Source organism: Paroedura picta, chromosome 1 (assembly GCF_049243985.1).
Source record: "Paroedura picta isolate Pp20150507F chromosome 1, Ppicta_v3.0, whole genome shotgun sequence".
Taxonomy (NCBI): Eukaryota; Metazoa; Chordata; class Lepidosauria; order Squamata; family Gekkonidae; genus Paroedura; species Paroedura picta.
In genome coordinates, this window is record NC_135369.1 from 14,420,015 (window position 1) to 14,438,342 (window position 18,328).

The following is an 18,328-nucleotide window of genomic DNA, read 5'->3' on the forward strand; positions in this document are numbered from 1 at the left end:
CCCTGATATTAGTGCTTTGTCAGAACAGCTTTATCAGTGCTGTGGCGAGCCCAAGTTCACCCAGCTGGCTGCATGTGGGAGAGCGCAGAATCAAACCCAGCTTGCCAGATTAGAGGTCCGCACTCCTAACCACTACACCAAGCTGGCAGACAAAAATGGTGGTTTATGAACTTAGGCAGATTGTGAGTGGGTGGGCAGGAAGGGATGTGCCAGTGTTTGTCTCTTGGGGCCCTTTCTTTTATACCCAGGGAATTGCTGATTGCCTCTGTGGGATGGTAGATAAATTTCCTCCAGGCCAGACTGGATTCTGGAGAGTTTTGGTGGTGGTGGGGAATCATTTGGGCATGAAATTCGGGTCCTTTTGGGTAGGCAGGTAGTTGTGAATTTCTGCATTGTGCAGGGGGTTGGACTAGATGACCCTGGAGGACCGTTCCAACCCTATGATTCTGTGCAGACTTTTGCTTTTTGAACAAAAGGCAGGGCTTCCAGTTTGTTTTTTTGCGCTTTCTTCAAGCGCCAGTTCACAGAGGGCCCGTCTTGGGATGGAGGGCTTCTGAGCTTTCTGGTGAAGGCTTCCCCTGCAACTGGAGGAAGATGGGATGGGCAAGCTCAGAAGGATGAAGAAGAAGAGTTGGTTTTTATATGCCAAATTTCTCTACTAGGAGTCTCCAAGCGGCTTAAAATCACTTTCCCTTCCCCGTCCCTACAACACCCTATGAGGTAGGTGAGGCTGAGAGAGCACTGATATTACAGAATCAGGACAGTAACAAGCCCAAGGTCACCCAGCTTGGCTGCATGTGGAGGAGCGGGGAATCAAACTCAGCTCACCAGATTAGAAGCTAACGCTCTTAACCACTACACCATGCTTGCTTTCTACACCCAGCTGGCTCTCTCCCAGGCATCCAGTGGATCACCCAGGCATATGATGCAGGCTGCGATTTTCTTGGGCCTGCAGAAGCACGGCTGCTTGGGGCGCTTTTCAAGCTGAGCGGGCCAGCTCGGGGAGGGAGGAGTTGCTGGGAGCAGCCTCTGAATGACCAGCATTTGCTCTGCTCTGCCTCTCCTGCCCGTTGCTGTTTTTGCAGACAGATTCATTGCGACTCCAGCACCTGAATGAAGATTGGACCCTGAAGGGAGCTGTTCCACTTCATTCCCCCTCTCCCCCACAATTGGCTCGCTTGTTCTGAACCAAAATGTGTCACAGCTGCCTCTTCCCTGCAGTGCTCCGGGAGGCCACAGATGACTCTGCATCTTAAAATGCAAAGCTGTGCCTTTCCCCGGCCCCGCTGTTGCCTCTTGCACTGGCAAAGCAGATGCTTTATTGGGAAACACGTTCAGCCGCAGCACCATATGTTGTTTGCTCCGTCCCTTCCCCACCTTCAGTTGCTCAGCTTTTCTTCCGAATGAGGCGGCAGCAGCCCAGTGACCTGCTTTCTCCCCCCCAAGGGCAGCACGTTCTTTGCATAAGCCACATGGTTTTGTCCTTGAGTTTCCACCTTTTGCTGCAGACAGCAGCAGCAGGTGTGATTTTCCTCTGGGCTCCTTCAAGCACAGGGGTGGTCTGAGCATTGTCGCTAGTTGTGGGGTTTCCTTGTAGGCACCAAACCAACATGGCTTGCAAATGCCCCTGAGAACAGCGCTTATATCATGCATGGACTTGCAGCGGTAGATTTCCCCCCCGCCTTGCCCTTCCTTTCCTCTTATCATCCCCAATTCAGGCATGATATCAAGGAGACACAGATCCTTGTTGCTGGGAAATGTTATGCAGGTCAAACCTGACATGCGCTTATTTTGCACTCTTTCCGATAAATGCTTTTCAAAGAGCTTCTCCCAGAGGCAGAGAACACAAGATGGGAAAGAGGGTGAGGAGGAGGAGGAGGAGGAGGAGGAAGAGGAGTTCTTATATGCTGCTTTTCCCTACCAGAAGGAATCTCAAAGCGGCTTACAATCACTTTCCCTTTCCTCTCCCCACAACAGACACCCTGTGGGGTGGGTGAGGCTGAGAGAGCCCTGATATTCCTGCTCGGTCAGAACAGTTTTATCAGTGCAGTGGCGAGCCCAAGGTCATCCAGCTGGCTGCATGTGGGGGAGTAGCGGGGAATCAAACTTGGCTCGCCAGATTAGAAGCTGGGACTCCTAACAACTACGCCAAGAGATGCGTGAAGTTTAGGAACAGAGTTACCCCTGGATTTAGGAGGCCCTGAGATGTCATTTAACTGCAAACTCTATTTTGTGAGTCCAGTAAGACCAAGAATGTTTTATTCAAGAAATCTCCTTTTCATAAGGGTTTGGTTGTTGTTTTTTTAAAGGGTCTCTCTAGAGCAGGGGTAGTCAAACTGCGGCCCTCCAGATGTCCATGGACTACAAGTGAATGCAGAATTGTAGTCCTGGGAATTGTAGCTCCTGGGAATTGTAGTCCATGGACATCTGGAGGGCCGCAGTTTGACTACCCCTGCCTTAGTGGAACTAGAAAGGAACCAGAGGCCACGTTTGCCGATTGTGGCATTAAGTGTCTGACCATATTATGCTTGGAACAAACCAAGGCTTGGAGACTTGGGGAGAAGGACCATGCTATCCTTCTTCCCATTTGCCTGCTGCACCCGGGGCTGCTCCCTCCCCAGTCACCAGAGTGTGTCTGGCATGGCTCTTGGTCACTTGCGTGGCTTCCAGCGTCTGCAGCCATTACCAGACCTCTACCCACATACATAGGGCAACAAGTAGGTGCACTGCGTGTTCTGGGGCAATTTTTAACCTCGCCAGTATAGTTTTCATAGAACCACTGAATCATAGAGTACAGGCCATCTAGTCCAACCCCCTGCTCAACGTAGGATCAGCCCTAAGCATCCTAAAGCATCCAAGAAAAGTGTGCATCCAACCTTTGCTTGAAGACTGCCAGTGAGGGGGAGCTCACCACCTCCTTAGGCAGCCTATTCCACTGCTGAACTACTCTGACTGTGAAAAATGTTTTCCTGATATCTAGCCTATATCGTTGTACTTGAAGTTTAAACCCATTACTGCGTGTCCTCTCCTCTGCAGCCAACAGAAGCAGCATCCTGCCCTCCTCCAAGTGTTTTCAGATTGTTTTCAGATTGTTCTGCAAACAAGTTTTCAGATTGTTCTGCAAACCTGGGGAGCCCCCCATGTTTGTAGAGGTGTCTTTTTTTTTTTTAGCCAGAGTGGACTTAATCTGCACATTTAATTATCCACAGATTGACCCGCGTTTGGCTGTTAGAACGTAAGGTGAATGGATTGGTTGATTTTGCTGGATCCTGCCCAGCTGTCCCCAATGATGTAGGAGGGAATTCCAGAACATTTTTTTGTTTGTTTGCCCATCTTCTCACTCTGTAGTCACTCAGCACAGGGTTCTTTGACTCTGTCTTCCTTCTGCCTTTTGACAGCAAAATGGACAGTGCGACGCACACGCCCCGGCAGAAGCGCAGCACTCCCCTCAAGGAACGCCAGCTTTCAAAGCCCCTCAGCGAAAGGACCAACAGTTCGGATAGCGAAAGGTCACCAGACTTGGGTCACAGCACACAGGTAACTACTACCAGCACCTCTGATGCTCCTCTGCCTTGCAAACCTCTGTCTCATGCTTGGAGTAATGGCCAGTCTTAACCGTGGACCACAAAAGCCTTCTGTAGGGAGTTAATTCCGAGAGGATTCCCTCCAGACATGGGTATTCCTGACTAAAAACGGTTCCTTGATTCAGAATTCAGAACCAATCGTGCAGGTTAGATACAAATAACTAGGTTTGCACCGTTATTGCTTCCAATATGCTGACGATAATATGGAACCCTTTGCCAAGAAGGGAAGGGGAAGGATGTGAGAGAGAGGCATATATAATTTAAATAAAATGCATTTTGGAGATAGGTGATCAGTAAAGCTAAGAGAGGCAAGGATTATCCCTCACCTGGTCAGGATGCTTTTATCTTTTGGTTGCTGAGCCTTTCTTGGTGATCTGTTAAAAGGAATGGGGAGGAACTAGGAGGAAAGCTCTTTTCCATGCTCAGTCATGATCTAAAAAAGTGCTGGGCTGAAGGCAAGAACAGAGAGAAGGCCACCTTCTGGCAGTATTCACTTCTGTGCTGCTAGATGTTTTAAAATACTAGAACTCCAGGGCATCCAATGAAGCTGGTGGCCAGTAGATACAGAATGGAGAAAAAGGAAAGCTTTACCCAGGCCATTTCCACACTGGGAACTTCACTGCCCTGGCTCCTGTGCAGGAGCACAAATTCAGGGTGAGCGAAATGCTCCCCCATGCAGGAACAAGAAGAGGCAAGTTGCCCTGACCGAGTCAGATTCCAACCTGCAGCTCGGTGTGAATCTTCCAGTGCGGAAACGGCCCCTGAGAGTCAATGAAATGTGGAATTTGCTGTCAGATAATGTAGTGATGGCCCCAGGAGCATACAGTTTTAAAGGTATTAGATAGATTAATGGAGGATAAGTCCATAAGTGGCTACGAGTGATGGTGACTAAATAGAACATCCATGTTCAAAGGCTCTCACCATCTGAATGCCAGAGCCTGGAGGCAACATCAGGAGAAGGCCCCGGCCTCTCTGCCCTGTTGGCTGACTGGCTGACTACCATGTGAGATGGGATGCTGCACTAGAGGAACCACTGCACTGACCCAGCAGGGCTCTTCTTAATGTTTGTTATCTGGGAAAGGCCTCGGCCTCCCTGCCCTGTTGCTGGCCCTGCAGAGGGACTGGCTGGCCCCTGGGTGAGGCAGGAGGCTGGACTGGAGGGACCCTCCCTGGTCTGACCCAGCAGGGCTCTCCTGTGTCCTTATGAGGGGAAGGCCTCGGTCTCCCTGCCCTGTGGCTGGCCCTGCAGAGGGACTGGCTGGCCCCTGGGTGAGGCAGGAGGCTGGACTGGAGGGACCTTCCCTGGTCTGACCCAGCAGGGTTCTCCTGTGTTCTTATGAGGGGAAGGCCTCGGCCTCCCTGCCCTGTTGCTGGCCCTGCAGAGGGACTGGCTGGCCCCTGGGTGAGGCAGGAGGCTGGATTGGAGGGACCTTCCCTGGTCTGACCCAGCAGGGCTCTCCTGTGTTCTTATGAGGGGAAGGCCTCGGCCTCCCTGCCCTGTTGCTGGCCCTGCAGAGGGACTGGCTGGCCCCTGTGTGAGGCAGGAGGCTGGACTGAAGGGACGTTCCCTGGTCTGACCCAGCAGGGCTCTCCTGTGTTCTTATGAGGGGAAGGCCTCGGCCTCCCTGCCCTGTTGCTGGCCCTGCAGAGGGACTGGCTGGCCCCTGTGTGAGGCAGGAGGCTGGACTGGAGGGACCTTCCCTGGTCTGACCCAGCAGGGCTCTCCTGTGTTCTTATGAGGGGAAGGCCTCGGCCTCCCTGCCCTGTTGCTGGCCCTGCAGAGGGACTGGCTGGCCCCTGTGTGAGGCAGGAGGCTGGACTGGAGGGACCTTCCCTGGTCTGACCCAGCCGGGATCTCCTGGTGTTCTTATCAGGGAAATTCCTCGGTCTCTTTGCCCTGTTCTTGGCCTTCCAGAGGAATTGCCTGGCTACTGTCTGAAACAAGAAGCTGGCATAGATGGATCACTGGTCTAATCCAGCAGGGCTGCCCTCATATTCTAGAGCTGAGACTGTTCCGTTGTGGCCAAATTCAGAGTTGCATCAGAGAACTGTGACTTAAAAGCCACACGACTTTCCCTAACAGATTCCTCGCAAAGTCTTCTACGACCAGCTGAACCAGATCCTCGTGTCTGATGCCGCACTGCCAGAAAACATCATTCTTGTGAACGCCATCGACTGGCAGGGCCAGGTAAGGAGACGGGCTGCTTCTCTTTTTCCGCCCCCTGTCCTTTTCGTCAGCCTGATCCCTGCCTCGTTCTCGAACCCTCCTTTACAGCAAGCTCATTCAGCCGAGGAACACAACGGTACACCCAGTTGCCTTTCCTCGTTCCGCCTGCAGGCTGTGACTTTCTGTCATAAGAAACATAGATCCCTGCCTGAAAGAGTTCGCAGTCTAAAGGTGGTGAGCACCGAGCTAATAGATGGGGCCAGTCATCAGGTATTAGTCTAGGCAGCCATGCAAATGTAGCCTGGATCTAATGAATGGTCTCTGTTAAGTGCGTTCTGAAGATACCTGATGAACTGGATGCCAGTTCCATTTAGGTGTCAGCAAATGCTCGTGCCATCTTTTAGAGCAAGGCCAAGCAGCCTAATTAGGGTTCTTTTGCCCAGCCCCAATGAATCACACTGAGAGAAAAACCTTTTTTTATGTTTTTACTGCAGTAGAAATATAGACACAGGGGAGTTCCCAAATCTGCATAGAGAACAATAGGATTACCTAGTGTTAAATACCCTTCCCTTGGAGGCTGGGAAAGATGATGCCCTTGCAGGATGAGCCAATAGCCTGGGGTCTCTGCCTCCCCACTCCACCTCCCGGGAACACCGTTCAGCCCTTACGCCATCCTTCCAAGAACTGCGGACAGGTCCAAAAAGCCGCTCGCATGCTTTCCCCCCAACCTCCAATTGTTTACATAAACAGTAGCTACACACACTTCTTCCATTTCTCTAGCCTAGAGGTAAGGACAGTTTGACTCCAGCTATATTATGAGAGAGCTTATCAAAAACTACATTCCAGAGAGGAACAGGCCGTTTTCTGTGCTTGGTAAGAGCCAAAGACTTGAACTAGAACAGACCAGGTTGCAATCATTTTCTTTACCACTATGCCATCATGACTGCAATTCCCATGAGCCCCTGTGGCTTCCCAGATGTTCATGGGCTCATGGTAATTGTAATCCATGGACATCTGGAGAGCCACACATTGGCTATCCCTGTTACAGAAGAAGAGTCATAATCCAAGGGCCTTTTCAGGCAAGGGAAAAGCAGAGGTGTCTTCTCACTGCCTTTCCCTGCCTTTCTTTGTGGCCCACACATCTAAGTTCTGACTGTGGCCAATCTCTTTTGCTCCCAAGTTCTGACCAGCTCTGGCGAAGCTAGGCCTTTGGGGCTGCTCACCATCTTCTAGAAGTAGAAGTGGGGAATGCATGCTCTGAACAGCCAGCATACTCCTCTCCCCATCTATTAACCCTCACCCCGAACCTCTCCCCTTTAATCCAAGCCGTTAGGAAGTAGCTCGTCCCTTGAAAGGTATTTCTGGCTCTGTGTGATTAAAAAACAGATGTGTGTCACAAAATAGAAGCCGGCATGCTCCAGAATGCGACAGATGCCCTGGAGTTTTATCTGCCGGCCTTGTTGTAGCCGAATGTTTCTGTTGGTAAGGGAACATGAGGCGCAGAAATCTGAGAGAGAGAGGGCGGATTGATTATCCTAGGGCTGGAGATTTTGTTGTCGCCTAATAAAAACTTCCTCCATGTAAGCTGATGCCTTCAGCTGGGTGGGCGGGGGCCCTTGGAAAGGGGTCGGGGAATGATCTCAAAATGGCTGAGGCCACTAGGAAGACATCTGTAGCTCCGTGTTTGCGGCTGTCTGCCTCTTTGCTGTATCTTGTCTCTCTCTGCGTGATGCCGGGCCCATCAGAGGACAGGGCTCGGGTTTCCAGCACCTCAGTCGGCACCGTGGCACATTCATCTTGTATCCAAGGTGCTTAAGGGTGCTGGGTTACCAACCTTTTGTCAAAGGGCAGGCAGCCAGTGATTGCCAATCAGGGAAGCGGGGTGTTGAATGGCAGCCGGAGAAACACAGTGACAAATCCCTCTGTGGCCGGCTATGTTGCTTACTTCCTTGTTTCCCTTCCAGTACGTAGCCGACCTCCTCCAGGACCAAAAGAGGCCCGTGGTCTGCACGTGCTCCACCATCGAAGTGCAAGCTGTCCTTTCCGCCATTCTCACGAGGATCCAGCGATAGTGAGTGCACAGAGCGATCCTGGGGGTGGCACCCCCGTTTTTAGAGCGTGTACCCAGCCCGTAGGAGAGGGCAGGATAGAAATTGCAATTTCGCCCGGCCTGGAAATGAAACCGTGACTCATGCCTGTGAGCAGCACACGCCCCAGTCCAGCGTACTTGGGCTTCCAACCCCAGGGAAACTTGAATATCTGGGGAACTGGTTACTCCTTGGGTGACTTGGGTTTAGGAGATTTTCCTGAGAAATAAAAAAAAAAAGCACAGCTTTCAGTGTGAGCGGCCTCAGCATCAGGCGGCTACGTGCAGACTCCTGCCCCTTTGCCTGAAGCAGAAGGCAGAGAGCGGTGCTACTTTGCCCCAGTCTTCCATGGGTCACTTGGGGGGCAAGGGGATTTATACCCTCTGCTTGTGCTATAAGAGAAAGGAGACACGTTTCTAAGCCTCCCTTCAGAGTTAGTTAGTTAATTTTTACATTTGTATACTGCCTTCCCCTAAGGCTCAGGGCGGTTCACGTAAAACGTAACAGAACAATACATCAAACTCACTAATTATAATGAATGAAAGGGTAACAGTAATAATAACGATATACAGAGAAAATAACATTCTCACATAGTGAACAATCTAACAGGCCCATGGTTGGTCAGATCTGTCACGTGGGTTCAAGGGAGGGAGGTTTGGGGCCCAGTAGGTGTTTTTTTAGTTCCGGTTGACCTCAGCCAAATGCCTGACGGAGGAGCTCCCTTTTGCAGGCCCTGTGGAACTGTTTTAGTTCCGTTAGGGCCCTGATCTCATCCAGACATTTTGGACGTTTTGTCCTCTGCAGTCTCTTCAGAGTCACATCGTTGAATTTCTTCCAGGCCAGACTGTCCAGGAACTCTGGTTTTTTTGGGGGAGGGTATCACCTGGGAATGAAATTGGGGTCACTGTGGGTGGGCAGGTAGTTATGAGTTTCCTGCATTCTGCAGGGGGTTGGACTAGATGACCCTGGAGGTCCCTTCCCATTCTATGTTTCTAAGATAGGTAGCTGTGTGGAGCAAGCAGTGACTCACGACAGCCCCTGCCCTGCCCCCAAACACTGTTAGTTTTTTAAGGTGCTACTGGACTCTCACTCTTTCCTACTTCTGCAGAAATGTTCTGCAGATTGAACTAGTAAAGCTGCTGAATCAGGCCACCAATCCATCAAGTTCAGTCCTGCCTGTTTCACTGGCAGCAGTTCTCCGGGACCTCCTGTTGATTCTTAATTGTGTGTGGGGGGGGGGGGGGAGGATTTGAACCTGGGACCTTGTACTAGGAAACCATCTGCTCAGAGCATGCCACAAAGCCCAGAAAACCCCACAGCAGCCAGTTGACTCTGGCCATGCAAGCTTGGTTGTGAACTGTTAGAGCAGGGGTGGCCAAACTGTGGCTCTCCAGAGGTTCATGGACCATAGTTACCATGAGCCCCTTCTGGCAGCAGGGGCTCATGGTAATTGTAGTCCACAGACTTCTGGAGAGCCAGCTTTATTTGAACGGTGAACCTGTTCTTTAGCAGTATTACTGAGGTTGCATAGATGGGGGTCACTGGAGCAATTGCTACCAGCGTGCTGCAGGAGCATGAGACATGACTCTTGAGTGGTGCCCTTCAGCCAGCCACGCTCTCCTGGCAACAGGGTTCTGGCTGTTCTGGCTCCTTTACCGCTTTTGTGCCACGGAGACGGAAGCGCAGATCCCATCGCCGTGCCCAAACAAGGCTGCATGGCAGCTTCTTCTGGAAGTGGTGACGTGAAGACCTTGTCACGAAAACTGCTGTTCGAGGCTCTTTGTTCTTCACGCTCTCGTCATTGCCTCGGTGACTGTCGGGCCCACGTTGTAACTCCGCCTGGAGCTGATTCACCCTGTGCCATCTTCTTATCCCTTCAGACAGAGCTGTTGACCGAGCCCTCGAGCCCGTTCTGTGCTCTGCCAGACGGCAAGCGGCAACCGGGCTTCTGAGCGTGTGCGGAATACTTGCTGGCCAGCCTGCCAAGATGCGGGCTGAGAGGAAACAGCTTTCAGGACAGAAGACTTGCCTCCTAGCCGTGGGAGAGCCTGTAGCTCAGGTGTAGTGCTTCGCATAGAGCCCCAAAGGCCACTCCTTGGCATTCTTTGAGAGAGACACCATCAGCCGAATTAAACAATTCTGCAGTAGGCAGACGAGCAGCCTGACCTGGTCTGTCTATGGATTGCAGCCCATTTGAGAACCGATTTTCAGGCCCTGTGACTAGAAAGATGCGGATGCCTGCAGTCTCCGCTTAGGAGGAAATCACAGGAAGGTGACTGGCAGGAGGCATGCCAAAGCGCGTGGGATTAGCGCTCCAGAAACCCAGCTTGGCTGGTTGCCTCGACTGCCTGAGGTGCCTGTCATCTGGAAGCCCTGCTCATTGTAAAAGAAAGTGGCCGGCCTCCTCAAGGGCCTGCAAGCTTACACGGCGCTGCCAGCACAGAGGGTATTGCCTTACCTGCTTTGAGTGTTGTGTCTGCTAAGGGCAAAGCTCCCAGATATCATTACAGGATTGAAAAGTGTACCTTTCCCCAGCTTCCAGGTGCCCTCTAGTGGGTGCAAGTGGAGCTGCCGATCTAGCTTGACCAAGGGGTGGCTGGATGGATTCTTCTCATGGATGCCGTCGGCTTTCTGCTTCCTGATCTGCTTGTGGGTCCAATCTGATCTGCTTGTGGATCTGCTTCCTGATCCAAACAACTCTGCTTGTGGGCTGTTCACCTTTCGTGAGCAGACAGAGATCCACAGTCTTTGTTTGGATCTCTGTTTGGGCCCCGTAATGTGTAGTGGGTCAGAGGTGGGTCTGATAACCTGCAGCACACTGGCATTTTGATAGTGCAGAGAGTAGCCCCCCAAGGGCACCTTTACCACTTGTTCATCAGGCTGGCTTTCCCTTCAGAGACATGGGGACTGATAGAACGCAGGGTGGACAGAATGAGAGCTGAGTCGTCCCTGCAGTGGAAGGGGTCGTGGAGACCAAGACGTATGAGGAAAGGTTGGGGGAGCTTGGTCTGTTTAGCCTGGACAGGAGACGACTGAGGGGGATCTGATAGCCATCTTCAAGTATTTAAAAGGCTGCCATAGAGGAGGGAGCAGAGTTGTTCTCTCTTGCCCCGGAGGGACGAACCAGAACCAATGGGATGAAATTAATGCAAAAGAAATTCCACCTAAACATCCGGAAGAAGTTCCTGACACTTAGAGCGTTTCCTCAGTGGAACAGGCTTCCTCAGGAGGTGGTGGGTTCTCCATCTTTGGAAACTTTTAAACAGAGGCTGACAAAGAGGAGGATTCTGTGAAGGTTCAAGGGGGTGGCAGGTTACAGTGGATGAGTGATAGGCTTGTGAGTGTCCTGCATAGTGCAGGGGGTTGGACTAGATGACCCAGGAGGTCCCTTCCAACTCTATGATTCTATGTCCTTTGTGGGGTGGAATTGGAGAGCTGTCAGCCTTGCTTGGGACACGGAGCTGAACGGAACTGGCATGGCGGGGGTTCTCGAAGCATTCGATGACGTCATGCTGTCAAATGCACCATGGCTGAAGGCCAGATTGGTGCCTAGCTGAGAGGCCATTGGGAGTGCCCATGAAACCCTCCCAAGCTTTCTAAAGGAAGCATTAACGTTCCCCTTGAGAGGCCCAGCTCTATTTAACAGTGCCTCTGTGTGAGCACACTTGAAGACCCGTGACTACTGTGAATCTGAAGTCTCCCATCAGGATTCTTCTTGCGTCAGGGCAGCAGGGGTGGGGGGTGGGGGGAAGTACCACTCTACGTAGCGTGGGCAGTGCACATAGAAGCCTTTCCTGTTTTGCTTTTGATGCCAGGAGGTTCCTGACGCCTGGCATTCGCCCTGGTCTGGCTCTCGGTCAGGCTTCTTGCAGGCCAGTGCTGGGAAGACTGAGCTTGGCTTCCCTCACAGCCCCATTTCTTTCTCCCCAGCTGCAACTGCAACTCCTCCATGCCCCGTCCGGTGAAGGTGGTGTCGGTGGGCGGCCAGAGCTACCTGAGTGCCATCCTGAGGTTTTTTGTGAAGCAGCTGGCCAACAAGACGTCCGACTGGCTGAGCTACATGAGGTTCCTCATCGTCCCTCTAGGTAATGAGGTCGGTCTCTGGTCTCTCCGGGTTCCCGGGTCAGCTCAGTGGCCAGTAAGCTCAGCACGTGTTTACTTCTTTATTTATATCCCGCCCCTCCTAGCATTGCTGGCTCGGGGTGGCTTCCACCGTAATAATAACAGCACAATAAATTAGTTCTCACCATCTTAAACCTCTGCACAAAGGAGCAAAATGACATCCATGTTGTTTTTTCTTTGTGTGTGTGTGTGTGTGTTAAATTACATCTGTTCTGCTTTTTCTTTTTAATGTTTGCCTGTTTTGCTTGACTGATCTGGGTGGCATGGGTTTTCTTTTTGCGGTAGATGCTGCTTCCCACGTTTGCATGGCAGAGAACTGAATCTGGATCTCCCAGATCCTTGCTATTTGTTTAATTTCATTTCATCTTGTTATACTTGTATATCACCCTCCTTTGTGGCTTGGAGCTACACCGACACTGGCTCTCAAACTGGCCAATCTGAGCCCTGAAGACCCTCCTGTTTATTGGTCCACGGTTAAGGAACTGAGACAGTATTAAACATGAGCCCTCCCTCTAACAGCAATTGGTCGCTTGAGAGAGCGAGACTTTGGATCGAAATACGTTTACTTCTTGCCGATCTACTTAAAACCACTAGTCACAGTCTTTAACTGAGATTCCCACTTGGGAAAACCAGGATAAGGATTCTCCTTCATGGTGCTCTGAAATAAAGGGAGAGCCCTGGGGAAGGCTGGGGTGGGAGGGATTCAGTGGAGGAGTGATAGGGTTGGGAGAGTCCTGCATAGTGCAGGGGGTTGGACTGGATGACCCAGGAGGACCCTTCCAACTCTGTGATTCTATGATTCTATGTCTGAGGAAGGGATGGCTCCTGGCCCCAGAAAGTATATTGGATCAGCAGCCATTGTTCTGTCCCCCACCAGGTTCTCACCCTGTAGCAAAATACATGGGCTCCGTGGACAGCAGATACGGCAATATGTTTCAGGACTCTGCCTGGAGAGAGCTTTTCGGTAAAGCTGAGCCACCTGTGACAGGTAAGGAGGCGATGATGATGAGCGTACAGTGGGTGGCAGGAAGAAACACACACCCTCCCCTCCCCTTTGGTAGAGAACTCTTGAGTTTCCTCTTGCCAGGTTGTGGACTTTACTCTTAATATCTGTCCCTGTTCCACGCAAACGAGAGGCAGGCATCACCAAGATTCCCACATGCCTGCACAGGATCTCTGGTTCGGCGCAGTGTTCCGCCTCTGCAAGCGTAGTCCTGCCTCAGCCTCCAGCTAAGATTCCTCAGGATGTCAACAGTGCTTGAAAACAAGCAATGCAGGATTGGCTAGAATCGGCCGAGCAAGCCCCGGCAAAGGGGAGGGACGCCTTGCGCCGGAAAACAAAAGTTCACGCACCCAGCAAAGCATAGCTGAGGACTGTTACAACAAACAAACTGAGAAACTGGATTGGTTGATCTGTGTGGGGGGGAATGACACCATTAACAGTTGTCTGCTGCATCAAAGAGTTTTCCTGTAGACCCGAACTTTGCCCTTGGAGTTCTTCCACTCTGTCCAGGGAAGGGGGGGGGAGGATCGTACACTGAGGACAAAACCTGGCTCTGCCGGGCATGCAGATGGACCCTCTTCCTTTTGGGCTGTGTCCTTCCCCAGAGCCTTTCGATGTCGTCGGCCGGATCGTGCAGTACGTGAGCGGGGCGAGCGTCACCCACCAGCTGCCCGTGGCCGAGGCAATGCTGACCTGCAAACACAAATTGTGAGTCCATTTCCCCTCCGTCTTTGGATTGCAAGGGGCGGGGCTGAACGCGTAGCTTTGGCCAGTAAGGGGTGAGTTGTGTTGGCAGGACCCGTGGGCACTAGATGGCTATAGGTGCAGGCTGCCCATCTCAGGCGGCGAGCATAGCTTCCAGGATGCTGTTTTGAAACTTCTTCCCCAAACAAAGCAGAGCAGCCCCACCCCCAGTAGATTCCTGGAGCAAAGTTTGAGACTCCGTGACTAAGGAAGGATAAAGGAATGCTGAGTGATCTTTGTGGTCCTTCCCGTCACAGGGCGGCCCCACAATTCCATGGAAGCTGTCAGCTCACTGTCTTCTCGATCAGGGCCCCCCCTACTTTTTAGAGTCTGCGGTCAGCTTTGGAATTCTGGCACCGCAAGGCGGCCGCTGCAGTTTTTTTCCAGTCCCTCGGTGAAGATCCTCGAGCTGCTTCCAATGCAACACCTTTCACAAATCCCCATGGCCAATCAGATCCCCAACGGCCAATCAGAAGCCTTGCTGGGCGGAAGCCCCACCTACTTTCTAGAACACCTGGTGGGCACCAGGAAAAGATGCGGGTGAGCGCCATGGTGGCCGTGCGCCGCAATGTCGGGGACCGCTGTTCCAGATAGAGGCGTCATCAATGAAACGGTCGCAGCTGTTATGATTCTGTGCAGGCTAGCCCAGTCAAGTTGTTGGTTCCTGTTCTGGCAGATGTCTGGTTTAAGTGGTGCTGATTTATTCTCCTTGCTAGATACCTTAGGACAGGGGTAGTCAACCTGGGGTCCTCCAGATGTCCATGGTCTACAATTCCCGTGAGCCCCTGCCAGTGGTTGCTTGCAGGGGCTCATGGGAATTGTAGTCCATGGATATCTGGAGGGCCACAGGTTGACTACCCCTGCCTTAGGACAGCCTTTTTCAACCTGTTGACTATGAAGGAGCCCCCGAAATAAATTTTCAGGCTGTGAGGACCCCCCCTAAAGTGATCAGCTGGCCACGCCTCCCTGCCACGCCCCCAGAAGTGACATCACCACCCGCACCCTTCGCCCTCCTTTCACTCCATCCCCCTAACCTTTACTACTGCTATGGTGGCCACCTCATGTAGACTGGATACGTCATGCTTTAGGATGCTTAGGGCTGATCCTGCGTAGAGCAGGGGGTTGGACTAGATGGCCTGTATGGCCCCTTCCAACTCTATGATTCTGTGATTCTGTGAAAGAGCAGGAGCTGAGAGGGTAGCCCAGACCTCACCCCCCATACCACACCAGAACCAACCCCCCCACCTTGATTTTTTACACCCACGGCCTATCCACTGAGCCCTCGCCAGTTCCTTTGCTCATGGCCAAGTACATTACGGTAGGGGGGGAAAGGCCTCAGACCTCTTCAGGATCTCCCAGGACCCCCACGGATCCACAGCGGCCTAGTTGGAAATCCCTGCCTTACTACCACTGTATCACAACACGCAGCTAATTCTCGTTCTGTGCTGGGACCTACAGGATTAAAAACGTACTTGGACTATTAAGCCTTAATTTTTTCCCCGTTTAGCAAGCCTTTAAAACAGGGGTAGTCAAACTGCGGCCCTCCAGATGTCCGTGGACTACAATTCCCATGAGCCCCTGCCAGCATTCGCTGGCAGGGGCTCAAGGGAATTGTAGTCCATGGACATCTGGAGGGCCGCAGTTTGATTACCCCTGCTTTAAAACTTTCCTTGTAAGACAAGTGGCTGAAAGCTCTGGAATGGAGCCAGAGGAAAAGGTCCTCTCAGCGCCAATTAGGAATAAAGGGCCAATTCTTCTTGTCTTGCTGTGGGAGCGTAAGAGGCTAAAGTAAAGTTTATCTGTGGTGGTGGTGGTTTCTGCGTGGGACCCAACCTGTGACGGGCCTCATTGAGTGACAGGGAAGGGCGACTCTGTTTTCCAGCTCATTTTTCCTCGTCTTAATTAAGCTAAAACGGGAACCAGCGTGGGAAGCCTTCGCCCTTATTTATAGCTTGCCTTTCTTTTCTGTCTTTCCCACTGATCGATTTCACACGGCTGTTTTCTTTTCCTCCCACAGCCAAGATGAAGACTCCTACCAAAAGTTCATCCCTTTCATTGGGGTAAGAGAGTTCTCCATTCCTTGAATATTCCGCACTGTAACACGATCACAGGTCGCAAAGGATGGGGTTGCACTCGATAGTTAAAAATCAGTGGATCTATTCATCAGAAGGGGAGTGCGTGTTTCTCTGGCTTGCTTTCAGAGGAACCCATGGGCAAGGTTTCATGTCTTAGGACGCCTATCACCTCCTGATCATTAGGCATGTAATATTTTTTTCTTCAAGGTATCGCCTTAAGAACCCCTGACTCCGTTTTACGCTGAATCAGACCCTCGGTCCGTCCAAGTCTGTATTGTTTACTCAGACTGGCAGCTGCTCTCCAGGGTCTGTGCCAGAGGTACACCGGCATGGTCCTGTTCTAACTGGAAATGGTTTGCCGAGCCAGTTTGGTGTAGTGGTTAGGAGTGCAGACTTCTAATCTGGCGAGCCGGGTTCGATTCTGCACTCCCTCACATGAAACCAGCTGGGTGACTCTGGGCTCCCCACAGTGCTGATAAAGCTGTACTGACCGAGCAGTGATATTTGGGCTCTCTCAGCCTCACCCACCTCACAGGGTGTCTGTGGTGGGGAGAGGAAGGGAAGGCGACTGTAAGCCACTTTGAACCTCCTCGGGTAGAGAAAAGCGGCATATAAAAACCAACTCTTCTTCTTCTTCTTCTACTCTGCCACTGAGCCACAGACCCTGCAGGATCTCCGTTCTGAGTGGCCACTCGTGGTGAGGCTTTTCCTGTGGTGGCCAGTTGACTTTGGAGATCCTCTCCTCAGCAGGTTGCCTGGGACCGAGCCTTTCCTTTATCCTTTGTTTTCTTACTGCTGTTTTTTTCTTTTTAACTGCTTTTCGGGCTCCAAAGAGATGTCTTAATGCCATTTTTAAAAATTATTCTGCCATTTTTTTCATTGCTTGGCTTATCAGTTTGGGAATTTTTCATTTGGTTGCTGAGAATGGAAGCCACATTTAAGATCCCATCTTGATATTGATATTGATATTGATATTGATATTCATATTGTGTGTGTGTGTGTGTGTATATATATATATATATATATATATATATAATACATACATACACACACACACACACATACACAACCAATGTCAAAATCACAAGATGTCACATCAAAATCACAAGATGTCATAGTCCCACTGTATACGGCACTGGTCAGACCACACCTGGAGTACTGTGTGCAGTTCTGGAGGCCTCACTTCAAGAAGGACGTAGATAAAATTGAAAGGGTACAGAGGAGAGCGACGAGGGGACCAAGCCCTATGAAGATAGGTTGAGGGGCTTGGGAATGTTCAGCCTGGAGAAAAGGAGGTTGAGAGGGGACATGATAGCCCTCTTTAAGTATTTGAAAGGTTGTCACTTAGAGGAGGGCAGGATGCTGTTTCTGCTGGCTGCAGAGGAGAGGACATGCAGTAATGGGTTTAAACTACAAGTACAATGATATCAGGAAAAAAATTTCACAGTCAGAGTAGTTCAGCAGTGGAATAGGCTGCCTAAGGAGGTGGTGAGCTCCCCCTCACTGGCAGTCTTCAAGCAAAGGCTGGATACGCACTTTTCTTGGATGCTTAGGGCTGATCCTGCGTTGAGCAGGGGGTTGGACTAAATAGCCCGTAGGGCCCCTTCCAACTCTATGATTCTGTGATTCTAATGCTTGATGATCTTATCAGATTCACCAGAAATGCTGTCACTCCCTCGTATCCCTTTTACAGCGTGTGAGGCCATTGGTCTCTGGCTGTTGGAAGAGGGCACTGCCTCGGGGGAGGAAATGCAGCCTTTTTGAAACATTCCGCATCAAAATGAACGTCACCTTCTTTGCAGTAACACCTCCTTCCTTCACGACCTCCCGCGAGTGACAGCGGCTCTGACCCATTGGCGGCCAGCGGAGGTGGAGGCCCAAATTCAGACGCGATAATATTAAATCAGGCTCCGTTTGCCGGAGCTAAATTTAGCTTCCTGGATCGAGCACTTTTGATTACAGACTTGGCCGTAAGCCTAGCTGGAGCCCAGCTGCTGAGGAGAGGGGAAGCTGCAAACCACCCAAGGCAGGGCACCCAGCATCGATCGCCTCCCAGTGGCACCTTCCATCAGCTTGACTCTTTTTTCCCCATAGTTGCTTGGCTTTCCCTGAAGCCAGGCAAAGAGCAAGACATCGGCTGGGCAGGGAAACTGCCAGAGCTGTGATTTCCTCTCTGTGCATTGCTTCAAATCTTACACATTGGCACATCGAATGCAACACATGACCTCTGTGCCCACTTCAGATGATGGTTTCACCTCCCGGTTTACGGCCGGTCCTTAGCCACCAGTTAGGCATTCAGGTGTAACTTTCTGTACCTGGTTAAAAGAGCGCCCCCAGTGACCAAGTGCGGCATCTGCGTAGGGCTGCAGGCTGTCTGTCAGGTTTTTAGTTTCGCTCCCGTGCTTTTCTTCCCTGGAGACAAGCAGTAAAGAAGTCTGAAAGGCTGCACTGGTGGCATGCCAGTAGAACCCGCCTAATAACGCTTCCCAGCATCAGCTCCTTTTTCTTCTGTAACCTCTCTTGTGCCCTTCCAGCTCGCCTTGCGG

At 51.4% G+C, this 18,328-nt stretch overlaps 1 protein-coding gene across 6 annotated transcripts in view; it reads left to right on the plus strand.

The window, feature by feature from the left end:
• Window positions 1-18,328, plus strand: part of PACS1 (phosphofurin acidic cluster sorting protein 1) — a 117,153-nt gene that overhangs the window by 83,124 nt on the left and 15,701 nt on the right. For all 6 annotated transcript variants that reach the window (XM_077322972.1, XM_077322963.1, XM_077322982.1 and 3 more), the window contains exons 13-19: window positions 3,399-3,537; window positions 5,668-5,772; window positions 7,716-7,822; window positions 11,769-11,923; window positions 12,838-12,948; window positions 13,569-13,671; window positions 15,725-15,767. In XM_077322972.1, the coding sequence (XP_077179087.1) occupies window positions 3,399-3,537; window positions 5,668-5,772; window positions 7,716-7,822; window positions 11,769-11,923; window positions 12,838-12,948; window positions 13,569-13,671; window positions 15,725-15,767 (763 nt within the window). The remainder of the gene's footprint in view (window positions 1-3,398; window positions 3,538-5,667; window positions 5,773-7,715; window positions 7,823-11,768; window positions 11,924-12,837; window positions 12,949-13,568; window positions 13,672-15,724; window positions 15,768-18,328) is intronic.